Source organism: Palaemon carinicauda, chromosome 1 (genome assembly GCF_036898095.1).
Source record: "Palaemon carinicauda isolate YSFRI2023 chromosome 1, ASM3689809v2, whole genome shotgun sequence".
Lineage (NCBI taxonomy): Eukaryota > Metazoa > Arthropoda > Malacostraca > Decapoda > Palaemonidae > Palaemon > Palaemon carinicauda.
Genome location: NC_090725.1, coordinates 275,185,911 through 275,205,423, shown reverse-complemented (window position 1 = coordinate 275,205,423; position 19,513 = coordinate 275,185,911). Strand labels below are relative to the sequence as shown.

The window sequence follows — 19,513 nt, the reverse complement described above, 5'->3', positions numbered from 1 at the left end:
CTCCGCCTTATGGCCCAGAATCACGTCCGTTGGAGGGACGTAATTGCGGAGCTCAATCAGAGGATTAAAATGCACTCCAGACAGACACTGAAGATGCACACACTGAGGCTCAGTTACGGATGGATCACGATAGACTACGGGACAAGTGGGACCCCAATGGACCCAGATTTCCAGGTTCAATAACTTTGATGCTGCCAATAGCAACTCCAGAGCTGGGACTGTACCTGGAAATCTCATTGCCTTGATCCTGTTCCTGCTGGTCTTGTCCAGTTTGAAGCCTAGTCGACCGGCGTCTTTCAGAAAATGCTGAACTAAGGCATCCCGGAGCTTGGCTCCCTTCAGCGGAGAGTCGGGTGCGACACCTGACCCTTCTGTCCAGCAGTTCACGACTAGCTCCAAGGATTCGATGAGAGAATCTGGACCACCACGAACCTCCTTATACAAGGCCAGTCTAGTAGGCAACTTCGGAGTGCTGGGTTCAGTATCTAACAGATAGTCAGTCAATGCGGGCCAGCGGGATAACCAGTCAGCAGCGGCATTCTGATCTCCTGGACAGTAATTAACAATAAAGTTAAATTCGGACAGGTCCTCCAGTGTCCGTGCTAGACGACTGTCCACCATCTTCATGTCATGAAGGTACATCAGGGGACGGTGATCAGAATGGATCAAGAAGAACTGACCATAAAGGAAGGCCCTGAAGGTTTTCACTCCCCATCGCAGAGCAGCCAACTCACGCTCAATAGTAGAGTAACGGGTCTCGCAGTCAAGGAAAGTCATGGAGTCGTACGCTATCACCCGACGCTCCCCTGGATGCTCCAAGGACTCCTGGCACAGACAAGCACCAGCACCTTCACCCGAAGCGTCAACAAACAACTCCAAGGGTTTAGCATCAGCGGAGTAGTCAGGGTATGACAACATAATGTCCTCTTTGATCAGTTCCTTCAAGCGCACAAAGGCACTGTCCATTTCTGCAGTCCACTTCAGTTTCCTAGTTCCTTGAGATTTTCGTCCTCCAGTCTTCGCAGATAATGGTTTGGCTATCTGTGAGCACATGGGGATAAACTTCCTTTGGAAGTTGACCAGTCCCAGGAATCCCCATAGCTCACGCACAGTGGTCGGTTTAGGGAAGTCTTCCACTTTCTGGATGTATTCTGGTAGCTTACGCATACCAGAACGTCCAACCAGATGACCAAGATACTGGACCTCGGCTTGAACCCAAGAACACTTCCCGAGTTTTATCTTGAGTCCGTGCTTCTGGAGAGTAGCCAAAACTCGTTCTACCAGTTTCAGGTGTTCCTCGAAAGAAGACCCAAGTATCAATATGTCGTCAATGTAGACAACCACCTTGGCTTTCGGGAACTCTTGGAGAATACTCTGCATTTCTCTCTGGAACACTGCAGGTGCATTTTTCAGTCCAAACGATAAGCGTCTGAACTGCCAGTGTCCAAAGGCAGTAGAGAAAGCCATGTATTCCTTACTGTCCTCTGCCAACGGTAACTGGTAGTATCCACGAACCAGGTCAAGGGTTGTAAAGTATTTGACTCCTTGAAGTCCAAATACAGAGTCGGCCATGTTAGGCATCGGGAACTTATCAGAGACAGTCACCTTATTCAGTCTACGGTAGTCCACACACAACCGTATACTATTGTCCTTTTTTCGGACTGGAACAATGGGTGAAGACCAAGGAGAGATGCTGGGTTCAATAATACCCAGTTCATGCAACTCCTTGCACTGTTCCTCGATGGCATCAGCGACGGGTTTGGCAAACCGTCGAACTCTCTGATAAATGGGCGTCTCGTCATACAGGTGGATGCGTATTGGTGTGCTTGAGCACTCTCCCACATCATCATCACCAGTACTGATGACTGGAAGATGACGTCGAAGCATTTGACAAAACTGGTCCTTCTGAGAAGAGTCCAGTTCGTCGGAGATAGACAGATTGTCTATCTCTTCCAATACTCTCGGTTCAGGAGTCAGGTCACACTCCTGCGCTATCAGGCAGGATAGAGGAGCATCCACCATTACCATGGTGAACACTTTCCCCAAGAGATCGCCCTTCTTGATCTTGGCAGTTTCTTCAGATGAACCCTTGATTAAAACTGAGGCTTTTGCATCTTTCAGTTCGAGGATGCCAGGAATTGCTGTAACTTTCCTTGACAGACCGGGGGTTATGATGTCGCCATCATAATACATTTCCGGCCAACAGTTGGTCGGACAAGCAGGGCACCTAAAAGACGTGTCAAGTCCCTTAGGAAAGTTAACACCAACTGGAACAAGTACTGGCTCAATACTGGCAATCTTCATTGAATCGGTTGCGTGGACATCAAGTGCATAAAGCACTTGCTGACAACAGGCTCCACGTATTGGGACATAATACTCCCAAAGAGGCTCTTGGGGAGTACTGCCAACGCTCAGCCGATTTCGGGCTCCGTCAACTATCACCCCATTTGCTTTCAAGAACTGGTAACCAAGCACTACGTGCTCAGCCATAGTTCCTGAAGGCACTACATGGAACACACCCGGGGCGAATGTCATTCCATGCAGTATAGGGGTCAACAGTACAGTACCTAGGGTCTTAGGTCCTGTTTGCCCTAAACCCTTCAGTCCAATGGTGTTGGGTACCATCTGCAGCTGGTAATCCTGTACTACTCTCGATGACAGGAGGTTGACCTCAGCTCCGGAGTCAATGAGAGCATCCAACGCTCCCGATGGAAACTCAGACATGGTCACTGGGACAACCATGAGTGGTACAGGAGCCAACTGCGCCAGGTTAACCCTACGAAGGGTTTTCAATACAGCCTCAGTTTCTGCTTTCTCCCTGGAGGAGTCAGTTGGAGAAGCTCTGGACTGTGTCGAGGACAGGTTATCACAGGCCAACCCTGAAAGAACCATTGGAGGTGCAATGACTTTTTCAGGTTGAGGGGTAACCTTGGAAATCGAGATTTCCGAGGCTGCCGCCGGAATACTAGGAGCATGCACCCTAGCACTCACACCCTCCTTCGATGTAGCCCCATCTTCTACACCGAAGGCCTGGTGTTTAAAGCCCTATGATACTCCTCAGTTCTTGACTTCCTGGGCTTTGCCTTCTTGCTCTTCTTCTTCTTCTTCCCCACAGTCCGAGAAGGAGCACTGGACTCGCTCCCTCTTCGGGTCTCCTGGCTACTGGTTGATCCAGAATAGGATGGCGGGGTCGGAGTAGCATTCACCGGTACTGCTCTCCACCTTGAAGGAGTCTGGACAGAGGTAGACACCCTTCCATCCTTGGGAAGAGCTTGTTTGTGCCCAAGGACAGAGACATAGACAGCGGTTGTGCGGAGGAAGTCGACTTTCGTTTTCACTCCTCCAAGGCGCTTTCTTCCAGACCCTGCAGGGCTCCAGCGCCTCTTTCTTTCAGCCTCGTCGGCCTAAGTTTCGGACCGTCTACGACAACTGAGACAAGGTGTCCAATAGCAGTCCCCTCCTGTCAGGAACAGGTAGCACGGGAGGCTTTCCTGGGGGGGCATAATCCTAGAGGGAGCAGCAGAGTTCACGAACTCTAGGATTGGCAACCCCCCCTTGCAGGTTTCACGCTGGGAGGATGCCTAAGGTTACTCATCCGGATAACAGCTTCCGATGCCGATTCCTGCACGATCTCCGTGATCAGCCAAGGATATCGCGCCTGCAGTCTCTGTCAGCGAATTCAGTATCACTGAACCTCTATGCCATAGGGTCGGCAAGACTTTGCCCGTTTGGGCAGAATGATCCATGCCTTAGGAGAAGGTCCTCCATAGGATCTTCGACGGCTTCACCCCCTGGCTTCTTCAGTCGATCCTTTCTCGTAGGAAAGTATCTGAGACTGGAATTCCGTAGTCGACCTCTCAGCTCTGATCAAGTTTGTCGAACAAACTTCCTCCAGCGTGGAACAGCAGAATCGATCAGACTGGTAACGAGGCGACAGGACTCCTTAGGCCCTGGATCGGAAGGACGGGTACTTTCAGTTTCCATTCCATCCATCTTCCAGGAAGCTCTTGGAATTCAGCCTAGACTACAGGTATTCCTGCTTAAGATGCAGTGTGGCGATCCCGCCGTGGCATCGCAGGTTTTTCCCCCAGAGAACTCTCCCTGCTTTTCTCATGGCCGCTCAGGAGCAGGCTTCCGCCTCCTTCACCTTTTGGAGGTCTGGTCAACTCCGGTAGGCTCGGGTTCGACCTTCTTCAACGCCGGGACAAGCTTCCGGATCCTTACCATGAGTGGGGGTTCATGGTAATTTGCTAGGAGCCTTCTCTTCTTCGGCCTCAACATCTGGAGTATCTAGCCATGATATTGAGTCAACGGCCTTACCACGTTGGAAACCCCGCTTCTCGTCCGTCCAGCGAGGTTAAGCAACGTCGGGTCTGGTCGGTACTTGGATGGATGACCGCCTGTGGACGCCAGATTCTGTTGCCGCCTCCTCCGAGCCTTCCCTTCAGTTGACTGTGGCTAGGCTGAGGAGAGTCGCAGTACCTGTTTTCAGTCAGGCAGAGCTTTCACCCCTACCTTGGAACGTTTCCTAGGTCTCTTTTCCTCATTGGCCCGTCTAAAGTTACGAATGGTCGCCTCAGGATAAGTTCCCTGTGGGGCGGCCCAAGTTCCGGTGGTTTCAAAGCAACGATTAACCGGACTTTCTGGCCCCTATGGGACCAGCGGCAAGATTAGACCTGCAATGGGTGTTGACCTATGGAACCTCTTGATGGGAGTGGATATTTTCGTCCTTTCCCCACATTTTTGATGCTGTTCTCGGACTCGTCAAAGAAAAGGGGGGGGGGGGGGCATGTTCCGGTCCAGGCCTATGGTCAGGACCTGAAGGATACCTCTCCATCATTCAGGCAGGCTTAGGGGCCATAGTCTGGCCCCTCTACAGATCCTACAGCTCCTGCCGAGTCGCTCTGTGCGCGACGACTTCATGGTACTGGCGTGTTCTAACCAGCAAGGGACGCATTTTCATACCTTCGCATCTTGCAGTAGAGATACTGAGATGATTTGAGATCCTCTCAATACCACCATCGGCTCACTCATTCCGGGCAGAGGAATGTTCTCTCTGACTATCTGAGCAGAGCCTCGTAGAGAGAGTGTACCTGGGGGTCTTTGGCCTTGAGTAACCAGCAAGTCCTGGCCTGGGGGACCTGATCACGACAGCTTGGAACCTCAAGCTTCCGCTGTTTTTGGCAAGATGCATTCCGGTGATGGTGGGACAACATCGACGCCTGCGTCTTCCCTCCTTTGTTGTCTGTTGAGAATGGGTCTCAACAAGACCAGGTTGTCTTTCAACCTTTCAATGGCCCTGAGAGCTCCACTGGGACTGTACGCAGAACGGTTTCCGGACCCTCTGCTTCCCCTGACGGAACTTCCGGGAGAGCTTCTCCCACGGCACAGGCTACTCAAACAACCACACTGCAACATCTTTCACGAGTCGGGGCGTCGCTTCGGCTTCATGCCTGGAGACACTACGCCTCCTCCTCAAGAAGAGACAACCCGCTACAGTCGCGGGGCGGAGGTCGCGTCATCTGCTATAGTCATCCGCAGGGGTCTTCCAGGCGAAGTGGAGAGTCTTCTGTGGTTGGTGTCGTGGGAGATATACCTCTTCCCTTGAGGCCTCTTCTCCAGCAATAACGAACTTATTGCTTTTCGGCGGGAGGAAACTCCTTTCCGCTCTCAGCAATGAAGCCTGTCGCTCAGCCTTTCCCTGACCTGCAGGCTGAAAGGAATAACTTTTTCCTTCCCGCTGGACCTTTCCTCGCTCGTGCGAAGCTGCGAACGTCCCTGCCCTAGTCGGAGTGAGACCTCCAACATGGAGCATGGCTCGGACTTTTTAGTCCCTTAAGAGATCTTCTCAAGACCCTTCACGTCAGGCCTCTGATCGTATTCCGTCTTGGGGCTCCTGCTCACTCTGGCCGCGGCCAGTGTGTAAGCAATCTTCTTGGTCTCGTACGACTCCGCCCTTTCTAAGGAATGGGGGAAGGCAACATTCAGGTTCGCTCCTGAGTTGTTGGCTAGACTCAGAATCTTGGGGTCCCGGCCCTTCGGTCCAATTCCTTCAAGATTTTGAGTCACCATTCTGTATCTGATGACCCAAAACCTTCTCCTTCTTGCCAGTAAAGGAATCGAGGGGTTATCTTTGGGAACAGCTGCAGTTTGTCCTCACGTGCAGCCGAGTTGGGAGCACAAGAAGGACACGGGGGAGAGTCACCAGTATACCTCTTCAGCTCGGACTCAAGGACATTCATCTCGACCTGAATCCAGACCCTCCCCCGTCACGTCGCCCTACAGCACGATGTCGGATACATCGCAATGTCCCTCGCCTTCGAGTAATACTACTTTGTGACGCAGGTGCTACAAGCTGGAGTCTGGAAGCGTCTAATGACCTTCGCAGCCCGCTTCCTGCAGGGCGTGACCCACAGGAGTATCGATACGTTTCTATCGCTCTGTGGTGGCTACACAACAGCTGGTCTAACCTCAGGCTCCTTTTTGGACAGGTAGCAGAAGGTTGAGGGCATTGTTATCAGGTTTTATTCTGCATGAACGAAAGAAGTATGTCTGGCCCTTACTTCTTTCTTCATCATCCCCTCTACTGGGAAGCAGCATCTTGGTCTCTGCATAGCTGACCTCAAACCTCTGCAGGTAAACCATGCTTCCTTGTGTTCCAAGTATTGAGTCAATACTGTCGCGTCCCCCATACCCTGACGAGGTGGTATTGGGAACGTCCTAACCCAGAGTTCCTTCTGGAACTCCAGGTCAGCTGCCTAGGACGGGTCTCACTTCTTCCTTCACACACAAGCTTATGTAGGCCACACGGTTCCTTGCGGAGCAAGGAACTTGAGAGGTGCAGGGACTCCTTTTCTCGAGTGCGACTCACTCGGATTTTGAGTCCCCGGGTAAAGCCAAAGCCAGTATGGCTGGGGACTTTCCACCCTTCCTAAGGGGTAAGTCACCCAATGTAAATAGCGTGGTTTGTATTTCGGTTACGGAACAAATGACAAATTCGAAGATAACTTTTTCCTAACCATACAAACCTTAGCTATTTACATATATTTGCCCGCCAGCCCTGTCCCCCAAGACAAGTCCTACCTCTAAGTGAAAGTGAAGCAATTCACCTGTGTGTGAGGGGGGGAGGGGTAGCTAGCTACCACTCCCCTACCCCCCTGCTAACTAGCGCGGGGGTAATACACCCTCGTTAAATTCTAATGGCTCGCCATTTCAGCTACACTAAAAGGTAAACCCAATGTAAATAGCTAAGGTTTGTATGGTTAGGAAAAATACAAATTATCTTTGAATTTGTCATATTTTTACCAAATATTACATAATCATTATTGGCAATAATGACCACAACAATGATTTGAATTTAAAAAAATATTCCAGTGCTCAGTATATACGGTAAGAATAAAAAAATTTTTTTTTTAGAAATATTACGTGGCTTAACTATCCCAAGTCAAGCCTAACTTACCTTAAGTCTTGATGAATGGTGATCTGTAATAATGTGACAGTATTTTTCTTCATATATTAACAGAAAAGATTTACATAATAAACATTTGTAATAATTATTTGAACAATAATTAATTAAGAAATAAAAACAGGCATGTGCGTAGCCTATACAGTATATTAGTAATATTAGTATTCCCCAATAAATTATTCTGTAGAAATTTTATTCGATACTTTTATGTTGTGGATGTTTAAAATACAAAACTGATTATTGGGTTAGGGTTGGTATTACTGTATGCAAAAGTAGGGTAATCAATTTTTTTCCTCCTCTTCCTTTGGCACCCAAGTTAAACTTAAATCACTTCTAAACAAGCATGATATGTCCCAAGTTAAACTTAAATCACCTTTCACTTCTCTCACTTCTAAACAAGCATGATATGTCCCAAGTTAAACTTAAATCACCTTTCACTTCTCTCACTTCTAAACAAGCATGATATGTCGAATGCACTGGTTTGAACACACTAAATGAAGATTTCTTTAGGATGATTTCTGATGTAGATTTCACTGCCTGTTTCTTCTTTTCACTATGAATATGCATTGTGTCTTGATTTGTTTTTTTTATTAAAGCTGTTAGATATCTTCATCAACTTCCATCTCGATTTTTTAGCTGTACTATCTTCTGGTTTATTCCTGACACATCAGTCTTTTGTTAAAGAAAAATGTAGTCACCGGGGAACTCTGCACTTACTCCATTGGATCAGTGCCTTATTTATTGTAATTTTAGAATTATTGTATCCATTCTCTAATACTTATCATTCCTTCTTTTATTCTCTTTTAGAGAGAGATTTAATCCTCAGGTTTAGTGATTTTTTTTTTTTTCTGGCTAAAGGTTTTCACTGCTAGTAGTATATTATGATGTAATCTTAATAATTTCTGTCTATAAATTGCACTTTTTTGTTATGCTAGTGCTATTTTTATTTTTTATTTTTTTACCAGGAAATTTTTTTTCATCAAGCACTTATTCAGCCAAAAACAAACTTTATTATACTCTATTTGATCATTGCAGCCATATTAGTAATCATATAATACTGTACTGTACTGTACTTCTAAATCCTTATTGAACATTTCAAGTTGAAGTTAATTTGTTCCGTAAATGGAATACAAACCTACACTATTTATTAGGGGTATTACTCTTGGGGAAGCTGAAAGGGCAAGCCATTAAAATTTAGCGAGGGTTAACTACCCATTCCGCTAGTTAGCAGGGGTAGAGGGGGTAGCTTGCTACTGCTCCTGCTCACACACCTGTGATTTAGCTCACTTTGTGTTTGGCTCGGATGGTGAACGGTCGTTGCCGCTCTTCATCCTCACCAATAATTTCGACAACCATTAATGTTTTTTGTTGGTGCTTTCTCTTTAACAGTGTGTGTTTGTGTTGACTTCTGCCGACTATGCGTACCTGACCTGGACTTGAGGGCCGACCCTGCGGTACCTTCATGTCTGCTTTGGACACCGATCCCCACACCCTTTGTCCCGTCTGCTCCTTCAGACTCTTCAGCTGTTGCTGCTGAGTGCACTTCCCCCACTCCTGAACATCCTTTGAGGGGGAAACAAAGTCCTTTGTCTGTCTCTCCTGCGTGTGTTTCTCCTCGGAGAAGGAGTTCACTCATAGAGACTCCTCTGTGGAAGACTGCTGCTTCCAATGGTCAGGGTCAGCTTGCTGATCCACCGGCCCCCAGAGGGCATCAATGATCTTGCAGAGCTCGCCCTCCGCTTCGCCTTCACCATCAGTAAAAAGGTGCCTCTTCAGCCTCATCTTCGCAGCCTTCCCCCTCAGAGGAGCCTTCTCATCCATTGTCTTCTGGCCCTCGACCTTCGCCCTCTCCTGACAACCCTGCCGCTAGTCCTCCAACTTAGGCCTTGGTCTCCTCTGTGGATCATGCGCGATCCCCTTTGGAGGACATTCGCCCTTCCAAAGGGTACATCCCTGTTCATCCAATGCGCCAATCTTCTGCATCTCACCGACCTTCTGACCTGCCTTCTCCGTTCCTGACTCCTGTGCCACGTCTGCTTGCTCGCGATATGACCAGGCGTCACTCACCCTCACGAACGTGCCACGTCCTGCGCAGCATTCTAAGCTTTCGGCTGCGCAGTAGCGCTCATCAACAGCTCCTCAACCCTTACGCTCTCAGGTGCATCGATGGTCTCCAGCGCGTCGGCTCTGTCCAGTGCATCAGCGATCTCCTGATCGCCAGCGCTCTAATATTCATCAATGATTACCAGCTTGCCAGCGCTTCCTAGCTAGACAGCGCTCGCCTGTGTGCCCGCATTAGCCTGCGCATTCGTGCTTGCCTGGGCACCAGCGCTCCCCGGCTTGCCAGCGCTCTCCTGTGCATCAGCACTCCCCGGCTCGCCAGCGCTCTCTTGCGCAAGCCAGTGGAGCAGGATTCTCCGACTTCGAGGTCACGCCGTCAGAAGGAACAGAAAGGTATGTGTTTTGACAGGTCACTGTTGCCCCATTCACCTCCACACAGACACATCACAGCACGACTGCTGGGGAAAGTGGGAAAGGACTCCCTATAAGGGTTCAAGATACCGAAGATCCCATCTTCGAAGGCAGACCCACTTCGTCAACTATCGGTCGAAACTCCTCAAAGGGAACCTTCAGTCCTTTTCTCTTCAGGAGGTCTTTCTGACAGTGCCCCCGTCAGCAAGCAGCCCTGGTTCAGTGCCATGGACAGAGCAGGGCCTGCTTCTTCATCTCACTCTTCTGAGACCTCTCAACGTCCATTGGCACCAGCAGAGCTTCTGCAAAGAACCTCGGCTGCTTCTCCTCTGAAGAGGAATAGAGGGGTCTCCAACGTGATAACATCAGGAACATCAGACTCATGGGGATTGGCAATGGGCCGCTTCCCCGCAACGGACTTACCTCGTCCCCTACTCTGGGTAGGGGAAGGTGGCGGGGAACTTTTCTCCGACGGAGCCGTGGGCGACGCCAAGGGCGAGGCAGTGCTCGCCTTCTAGGGGGATCTCTTGGACGCCTTCTTCTTCTTGGTCCTGTAGAGCGCCCACTGGATCTCGGGCCAAGTCTCGCACTCTGGACACGTGGCGGACGGGGAACACACACTGACCCTACACGAAGAACACAAGGTATGGGGATCAACCTCTGGCTTAGAGAGGAACGCACCACAAGATTTACCGGCATTAGGCCCGGGGCAACGACGTGGATGCTCCATAATCGTACACCAAAGCACCAAGCAACGCAAGAACACAGGGGAAAGAGGTGGATAAAAGGATATAAGGTAAACGTTAAACACGTGGGAACCGCGTGGGGACACAGAGGGTCGGGGACGCAAAGGGTCGCACGGGATGTGAGAGAGCGGAGAGATGTTAATCACGCCGCGACCAGAAACTTACTGGTGACCGAGACCTGGCTACGCGCTCTCGCTGACCCGGGTCGCCTCAGGGCGTGTATTCATCCACCACAGAGGGACCCACTAGGGAAAACTACACAAAATTCTGGTCGGTTGGGAGGAGAATCCCAGATACTCCTAAGACAGTAGTTCGAGGTAAGTACTCCGTGTTGGAACAAACAGTATTTAACATGACAAATTCTTAGATAATTTGTATTTTTCCTATCGATACAAACCTTTAGTTATTTATTTTGGCGAAGATGAAAGGACAAGCCATTAAAATTTAGCAAGGGTTAACTACCCATTCCGCTAGTTAGCAGGGGTAGGGGGAGGTAGCTTGCTACCACTCCCGCTCACACACCTGTGATTTAGCTCACTTTGCTTCATGGTACGACTTCAAGGGGGATAGGGCTGGCGGGTAAGTTTGTATAAATAGCTAAATATTTGCATCGTTAGAACAAGTAAACAATCATCTACGAATTTATCATTTGTTCCGTAACTGGAATACAAACCTACGCTACTTATTAAGGGTGACTCACCCATTAGGAGGGTGGATGTCCCTGCCAAACTGGCTTTTTGGCTTCCAGGGGGGTTCCTTATTTTGAATAATTTTGTATAAAAAATGAGGAGTCTCCCTACACCTCACTAAACCTTGCTATGAAAGGTCCGCCGCAGCCTACACAAGCTGTGTCGAGATATTTTGGGAGAGTGACTGTTCAGGTAAAGGTTATTCCGAGTCTTTGTAGGAAAAACTGTTGTAACCAAGACTTTCCCAATACCACCTCCCCAGGGTATGGGGACGCAACAGTATTAACTTAATACTAGGTACACAAGGAAGCATGGTTTACCTGCAGTGGTTTGAGGTCAGCTTGTGCAGAGACCCCACGATATTGCTTTCCCCAAAAGAGGGGAGGATGAAGAAAAGAGTAAGAGCCAGTCAAACCTTTTCATTCACGCAGACTAAACCTTTTCATTTACGCAGACTAAAACCAGGTAACAGTGTCCTTAACCTTCTGCTATTTGTCCAATAAGGAGCTTAAGGTATTATACCAGCTGTTATGCAGCCATCACAGAGCCGATAGAAAACGTATTGAGCCTCCTGTGGGTCACGTCTTGCTGGTAGTGGGCTGTGACCGTATTTGACGTTTCAACACCTCAGCCTGTAGAACCTGCGTCACTGAGAAGTTTCTCTAGAAGGCTAGGGACGTAGCTACACCCCTGAAATTGTGGGCTCTGCAACGATGTGAAGGAGGAGGGTCTGGGTTCAGGGCATGGTCTATGACCTTGCGAATCCAAGCAGAGATGGTGTTCTTGGTGACCCTCCTCTTGTTCCTCCATGTGCTGAAGAAAAGTGCAGGCACTCAGTAGACGAGCTGCAGCTATTGATCAGGGTCATCTGTTACGGAGTGGAGACTCAAAATCCGGAGGGAGTCAAATCGGGGATCTGCCGCTCCCAGATTCTGAGTCTTGTCAACTAACTAAGGGACGAAGCTGAACATTACCTCTCCCAATTCCCCTGAAAGGGTGATCTCGTATGGGAGACCATGAAGTTTACTGATTCGTTTGGCCAAAGCCAAAGCTAGTAGGAACACAGTCTTCCAAGTCAGGTGGCAATATGCTGCCTGGCATAATGGTTCATAGGGAGGTCTCTTCAGAGAACTGAGAAGTCGAACCACTTTCCATGGGTAGTTCTCACTTCAGACTGAGGACAGGGAAGTTCGTAACTCTGTATGAGTAAAGAAAGTTCCAGCGATGGGGAAATGTCCATTCCATTCAGTCTAGGGGCGAGGCTTAAGGCTGAGCAATAGCTTTATACTGCCGAGACTGAAGAACGCTTTATTCACGCAAATACACGAGAAACGCCGCTATTACTGGAAGAGTGGCATCGAGAGGAGAGATGCCCCTTCCACGACACCAACCAAAGAAGGCTTTCCACTTTGCCTTGTAGACTGCTGCTGATTATTTCCGCAGGTATCAAGACATCCTGCTCGCAACTTGTTGCGAAAATCCTCTCTGAGTGAGATGCTGAATAGTTTCCAGGCGTGAAGTCATAGCAAAGCTATGGCTTTATGGGAGATGTTGTCATGTGGTTGTCTGAGTATATCGTGCTGTGGAAGGAGTTCTCTTGGAGACTCCGTCAGGAGTTGCAGAAGGTCCGGAAACCATTCCGCATGATGCCATAGCGGAGCTATGAGAGTCATTGAGAGGTTGACCGATGTTCTGGCCTTGTTGAGTACTCTCCTCATTAGACAGAACGAGGGGAAATGCGTAGACGTTGATGTTGTCCCGCCGTTGTTGGAATGCATCTTGCCAGAGAGCCTTGGGATTTAGGACTGGAGAGCAGAATATTGGTAGCATGAAATTAGAGCGGTTGCGAAGAGATCCACAGTCGGAGAACCCCACAAAGTCAGAATTTTGTTGGCTACTAGATGATCCAAAGACCATTTTGTACTTACTATCAAAGATGCTCTGCTCAGATTGTCGGCGAGCACATTAATTTTGCCTGGAATGAAGCATGCTGATAGTGGTATCGAGTGAGTCTTGGCCCATCTCAGTATCTCTACTCTTAGATGGGGTAGGGGCTGTGAAAAGGTTGATGTAAGCCACTACTGTGGTGTTGTCGCTCATCACCACCACTGAGTGGCCCGCCAGGAATTGGTGGAACTGTTGAAGGGCCAGGGAGAGATCGAATTCTGAGGCGACCGTTGGGAACTAGATGGGCCAGAGATGAAAGGTGTTCGAGGAGACGTAGCCTCGTCTAGGCTGGAAGTTCTTCTATTCTGAGAAAGGGTCTTGCAACCTTTCTGAGCCTCATTATCCTGTCGTCTGATGGAGATTGGTGTCTATTATCATGGCTAGGTATACCAGTTTCTGCTTAGAAAGCAGGGAGGATTTATGGAGGTTTACCATGATCCCTAGATCTTGGCAAAGCCTCAGAAGTTTATCTCGGCGTTGAAGAAGGGTTGACACCGAGTCTGCTAGGATTACCCAGTCGTCCAGATAATGAAGGAGATGGATGCCAATCCTGTGTGCCCAAGATGGCACATGACATCAGGGTGGAAACTCTGGTTAAGACTTGAATTTCTCTGGAAAGACCAAACCAAAGCACCTTGAACTGGTATTTCCTGTTGTCTAGGCTGAATCTCAAGTACAGTACAGTACTTCGTTGAAGACGGATGGATTGAGATCTGGAAGTACTCGTCCTTTAGGACCAGTGTGCACATGAAGTCCTGTGGTCTTTGCACTTGTCTGACCGTGTCTGCTGTCACCATGCTGAATGGAGTTTGCTTGACAAACTTGTTCAGAGCCGAGGTCAATGACTGGTCTCCAGCCTCCAGAAATAGTCGACTGAAGAAGCCTGAGGAATCGTCGAGGACCTCCTGGAGAGCGCCCTTCTTCAACAGAGTCCATACTTCTGCCCGGAGGGCTAGCCTCTTTGCTGAACCCATCGCAAAGGAGTCTACTGTATTGGCACTGGATTCCTGATCAGGGGAGAGAGAGATGTCGTGAACGGGACGAGATACCCTGAAGAAATCACAGAGACTGTCCATGGTTCAGCCCCGAGTTGCTTCCACTTATACTGTACCAGCAACTTTGCAGGCATGCCCCCCCCCCTGGTGAACACATGGGGAGTGCCTTTCCTAGCGTTTATGGCGTCGGCCACTCCCTCTAGGATGTTTTCCTCCCCTGGAGGACTCTGTGCCTTTCCTATCTTTGGTCGGAAAGGGCTTTTTTAGACACCGCTGGCTTCGCTGCTGTCTTGTTTGTCGAGGTCTTGGCTTGATGAGACTGCTGAGAAGCTGGTGGTTTATAGGGCTTGGATATCAAAGCCCTAAGGAGAAGGGAGTCCTGGTGAGACTTTCTCCATCTCTCAGCAGCATGTTCCATGTCTTTTGTTTTGAAAAGAGAGGATCCCTCTAGAGAGGAGATCCTGAGCCTAACAATCTCAGCATTCGGGACCTGCTGATGGAATCTCTGACACTGCATCTCAACGTTTCAGGATAGAGTTTGCCCACAAATTTGAGACTTGATGGGCGAGAAATTAGATAGTGCAAGTGCCTGAGAGGAGGAAAGTTTCCATAGCTTTCCTGGTATATTCCTTGGAAAAATCCTCGGTCTGTACCAGGATTCCCAGGGTCTCCAACCAAAGATCAAGCCACAAAGTAGCCTGCATGGCATACTTCATGACCTTTTACTGGTTGGGGATCACAGCTGCCGAGAAAGGGACCTGACGGCTGGAGAGCCTCTCAAGAGAGACCCCCTTGGTAAGCTCTTCCAGAGATTGGTGGAGTGGAAGAGCTGGACGACGCTCGTTCAAGACCTCAAAGTACCTCCTCTGCTGAACGTGAGGAGGTGGGAGGAGCTTGGCGGTACAGTCCGAACATTGAGAGGAGGAAAAGTCTGAGAGCTGTTGGGTGATTTTCGCCCGGGCACTCTTTAGCCCTTGGGACCTGGGCAAGGCTGCACTTGTCTTAGAGGGCTTCTGAGTGCCAAAGACATGATATAAGACCGTGTCTTTGCTCCTCCATGGGGGGTATCTCTGGTCAGCAAACCCATTGAGTACCCTGATGAGAGTCAGGACTTGCTAGAAGGCTTATTCTGACTCTTTCTGCTCCCCCTCTGAAGTGGGACTGGGAGCGAAGTCTCCTTCCACCCCAGAGAGCTCATCTCAGGGTGGGTCGTGAACATCCCTAGAGTGACTGTTGGTTCCTGCAGGCCTGGTAGCCCTCAAAGAGAACTTCGGAAGAGTTTAGTCCTTCTATTCCTTCCGGGGAAGGAGATACAACTCTAACATTGATGGCTGGTTGGAGTTGTCTTTCCTGGCTTTTGCCAGAGGTGGAGAACTCTCCGTGCGAGGAGAATCTTCCTCTGAAGGTGGGAGGGAGGATAACCGTCCCTCGCAAGGCTCTCTAGGCAGAGGTGAGGTATAAGAAAGTCCGTAGGGTGAGTCAGGAAGGACATGTCTCCATGTCCGGAGATCCTTACAGAGGTGAGTTACATAGGCACTAAATAGTTTTTTTTGGCGTAGTTTTCCCTAAGTCTCATATTCCGTTTTGGGGTCAGAAGAACCTAGCCTCCTATTTAGGTTCAATCCTTATTATCCACCTGGTCTCTCGGCCTGTAAGACCACCCCGCCTCCTAAAGTATAAGTCTCCTAAGAAAGTAGTTCGAGGTAAGTACTCCGTGTTGGAACAAATCACAAATTTTAAGTAATTTGTATTTTTCCTAACAGTACTTACCTTGAACTACTTTCGGGTTATGGCCTGCCCATCCTTCCCTGAGTGTCTTACAGGACTTTGATACCATATCTATCAAAAACTTACTGGTGACCGAGACCTGGCCACGCCCTCTCGCTGACCTGGGTCGCCTTAGGGCGCGTATTCATGCGCCACAGAGGGACCCTCTAGGGGAAACTACACAAAATTCTGGTTGGTTGGGAGGAGAATCCCAGATACTCCTAAGAAAGTAGTTCGAGGTAAGTACTGTTAGGAAAAATACAAATTACTTAAAATTTGTGATATACAGGTAGTTCAAGTCTAATACAGGTAGTTCAAGTCTAAGCAAGTTAATATTTGAGTGTTGATTTTTGCAGTAAACTTTTGTCTTTTTATATAAACTATCATGAACATGTTTATTTTGGGCTTAAGCCATGTCGTCCTGATGGAAGTTCCTAAAGTAGCTTCCTAAGGGATATATGTTACTACAGTGATATTCCCAGAGAATTAAACCTTCAGGTCCCAGAATTCTAACTCCTGGAGCAAATAAACTTAAATTTTCTCTAAAGGATATCGCATAATATCAGAGGACGTATTCTTGACACGCCACATAGCAATCTGCACCCCTAATAGCGTTTACGCTTCGAGGGGGACGTGGCAGAATAGAAGGGGGGGCCGTATCAAGGTTACCCCCGTTCTCGTACTATTATCATCCCAAGTTGCAAAATACAGCTCTTTGCACTATCAATATGGAAAGCAGCAATTCTTAAGTCTTATGCTTAGACCAATAATGTTATAATGGAATACTCTACCAGGGAAACTGATTTTCTTTTATTGTTATTATTACTACGAGCTAAGTTACAACCCTCGTTGGAAAAGTAGAATGGTTTAAGCCCAAGGGTTATAACAAGGAAAAATAGACCAGTGAGTAAAGGAAATAAAGAAATAAATTAATTGCAAGAGAAGTAATGAACAATTAAAATAAAATATTTTATCATGGTTTGAAGTGTCTGCATCTCATGCAGAGGCATGAATAGACATTTGAAAATAATTTGGTTTGTATGAAATAGTTATTTAAACATGATGGATCTTAATTTAAGTTGATGATCTCCATACTGCACTAATCTTTAGTTTGTTGAATCATTCTTGACTATGTAACTACTTTTTCATTGAATTGTTTTATAAACTTTCATGGACTTTTTTTTAACTGAATTAGAATTTTTTTTTAATAACAAATCTTCGTATACCTAGTGTTTTTAACTTACAATGAGATATGTAATGAGCATTTATTCCCTTCTAGGTTTTAGCAGCAAAAGGTAGACAACTGGCTTCTAGTTTGCTCAACACGTACGATGTCATGAGTCAAGTGTTAATATATGTCTCACTAGAACCTAGTGAAGTGGGCATGCCGCAACAGGAGGCTCTAATGCTCAGTCAGGAGTCATACTCATTATGGGCTACATTTTTGGCATATGGTCTAAACAAACCCCAAGAGGCCTTTTCTAGTTTCTACCCTATGTTAGTGAAACAACTAATGTTTTATAGGGATAAAATTTCTGTTAATGAAGATCTAGAAAAGAATAAATTCAACTATGATGTTGGAGCTTGTATATTCAATGTCTTGGCCCGAGCTGTTAATGTAGCAGCTACTCATTCTCTGTTAAAAAATAAGATGACCCTGAACCAAGGGACATTAGTTGATGCAGAGGGCAAATCACTGGTCTTGCCACCACCACTGCTGATGTGGGAGGATATGAATGATCTACCACTTTTAGTTGAGACATGTTTGAACAAATGGCTTGTTGAGTTGATGCGCAGCACAGAAACTTCTTTTTCAGCTTTAAAGCTGGTAGGTAGTTGCTGTTATTTCCTGGAATGTTATTACAGCAAGTGGAAGGATCAAGTTAGTTACAGTGGTGATGTATGCAATAACAAGATTGTTAACATGTACAAGACTATATTGACACCATTCTTATTGTCTTCATCAATTAAGCAGCTGATGAGTAAGCTTGAAATGCACTCGTCTTTAAGTAGCAACGTGTTACCAGGCTCAAGACGTGATCCAGTCAACCTTGGTTCACTGGGGTGTGTTACACACGGTGGTAAGATAACCCCAGTTGTGCAAAAGTCATCTCCTTTCCCACTGTTGCTTCCTTTTGCATCACTATGTGTATGTCTCCACTCTCTACATCCTGTTCTAGATCCCCAACCAATGAGGGCCATGTTAGAGTCTGAAGAATTGAAAAAATACATGGGTAGATTTTGTAATTCAAATCATGAACTGTGTGGTAATTGGTTGACAAGAATTGAAGTTCACTTTATTTACTATATACTACGACTTGGTGCTATGAAAGGATGTTGTAAGTTCCAGCTCTTCCATGAAACTGCATTAAGTCTCATGCCATGTATTCATAAAGGAGATGAAATACTTATCAAAGATCTTCTTGGTTCAATTATTTGTGCTCCCGAATTCTTGTCAGATGTAACAGAGGTCAGTTCACGAGTTGATGACTTGGCACTCAGGGATTATATACCTCTAAAATCCCCTGCTTTAGTTCAGCCTGTTCTTTTACCTAAACAATTGATAGATAATATATGCGACTCTTTAAAATCTATGGAATCAGAACTTGTTAGTTGCTTGATAAGTAAGAAAGAATATGAAGCAAGTGCAGTTTTGAAAAATAATATACCATTCATAACTAATGGTATAACTATAGGCCAGACAGAATCAGCTGTAGTTTTAGAAAGGTACTGGCCCTTAGTTCCCATCAAACGCGTATTCAGTGCATCAAGACAAAAATCCAAGTTTTTAGAAAGCAAGGAGAAATCATCAGCTAACTTTAGTGATCAGTCTCCCCCAGAAGATATGCTTACTGTTACCAGGTGTCTCCAGATGACTTATTTGGGCCTGAAGTATCGAAGAAAGTGCTTTTTTTCTGAAACCAATTCCTTTGCTTGGTTACAGCATCTAAGTCTAGTTTTCCTGGTTGCAAGTGATCTCTTTCTAGATGCTAATGTTAGTTCATATCTTCAGGGTTGCATTGTTGAAATGCTTCGTAACAAAGGATACGCTAATTTGGAAGCAGGTAACCATCTTAAAGGTTTTAACTCCTGTATTGCATGGTATAAAGAAATGTTGGAGCATTTCCAAGGAGTGTCATATGGAGATTCTACTTTTGCTCTTTTCATTGTGATTCCTCTGCAGCAATATTGGGATGCAGAGTTTCGCTTGCAGTTATGGGGCGATTTGTCAGATGCCTTGCCATATGTTTCCCTTTCACCAGAAGAGGTTTCTCAGTTTATTCCACTGAGTCAGTTTTGTGAGCCAGAGGAGGAAGATGAGAGATTGATCATTAAATACAGGGCTAACTTGGGCTCTCGTTTAATTAACGAGAAACGAAACTCTTTCCTGTACAAAATTGCTTTGCATCATGTAAGGCATTATACGGAGAA

General features: G+C 47.1%; 1 protein-coding gene and 1 pseudogene across 2 annotated transcripts in view; both read left to right on the top strand.

The window, feature by feature from the left end:
* The window catches only part of LOC137656612 (RNA polymerase II-associated protein 1), a 203,917-nt gene that overhangs the window by 184,275 nt on the left and 129 nt on the right, over positions 1–19,513 (top strand). For both annotated transcript variants that reach the window (XM_068390788.1, XM_068390784.1), the window contains exon 12: positions 17,361–19,513. This exon is cut by the window's right edge and continues 129 nt beyond it. In XM_068390788.1, coding sequence (XP_068246889.1) covers positions 17,361–19,513 — 2,153 coding nt within the window. The remainder of the gene's footprint in view (positions 1–17,360) is intronic.
* Positions 4,307–4,425, top strand: LOC137658872 (5S ribosomal RNA; annotated as a pseudogene).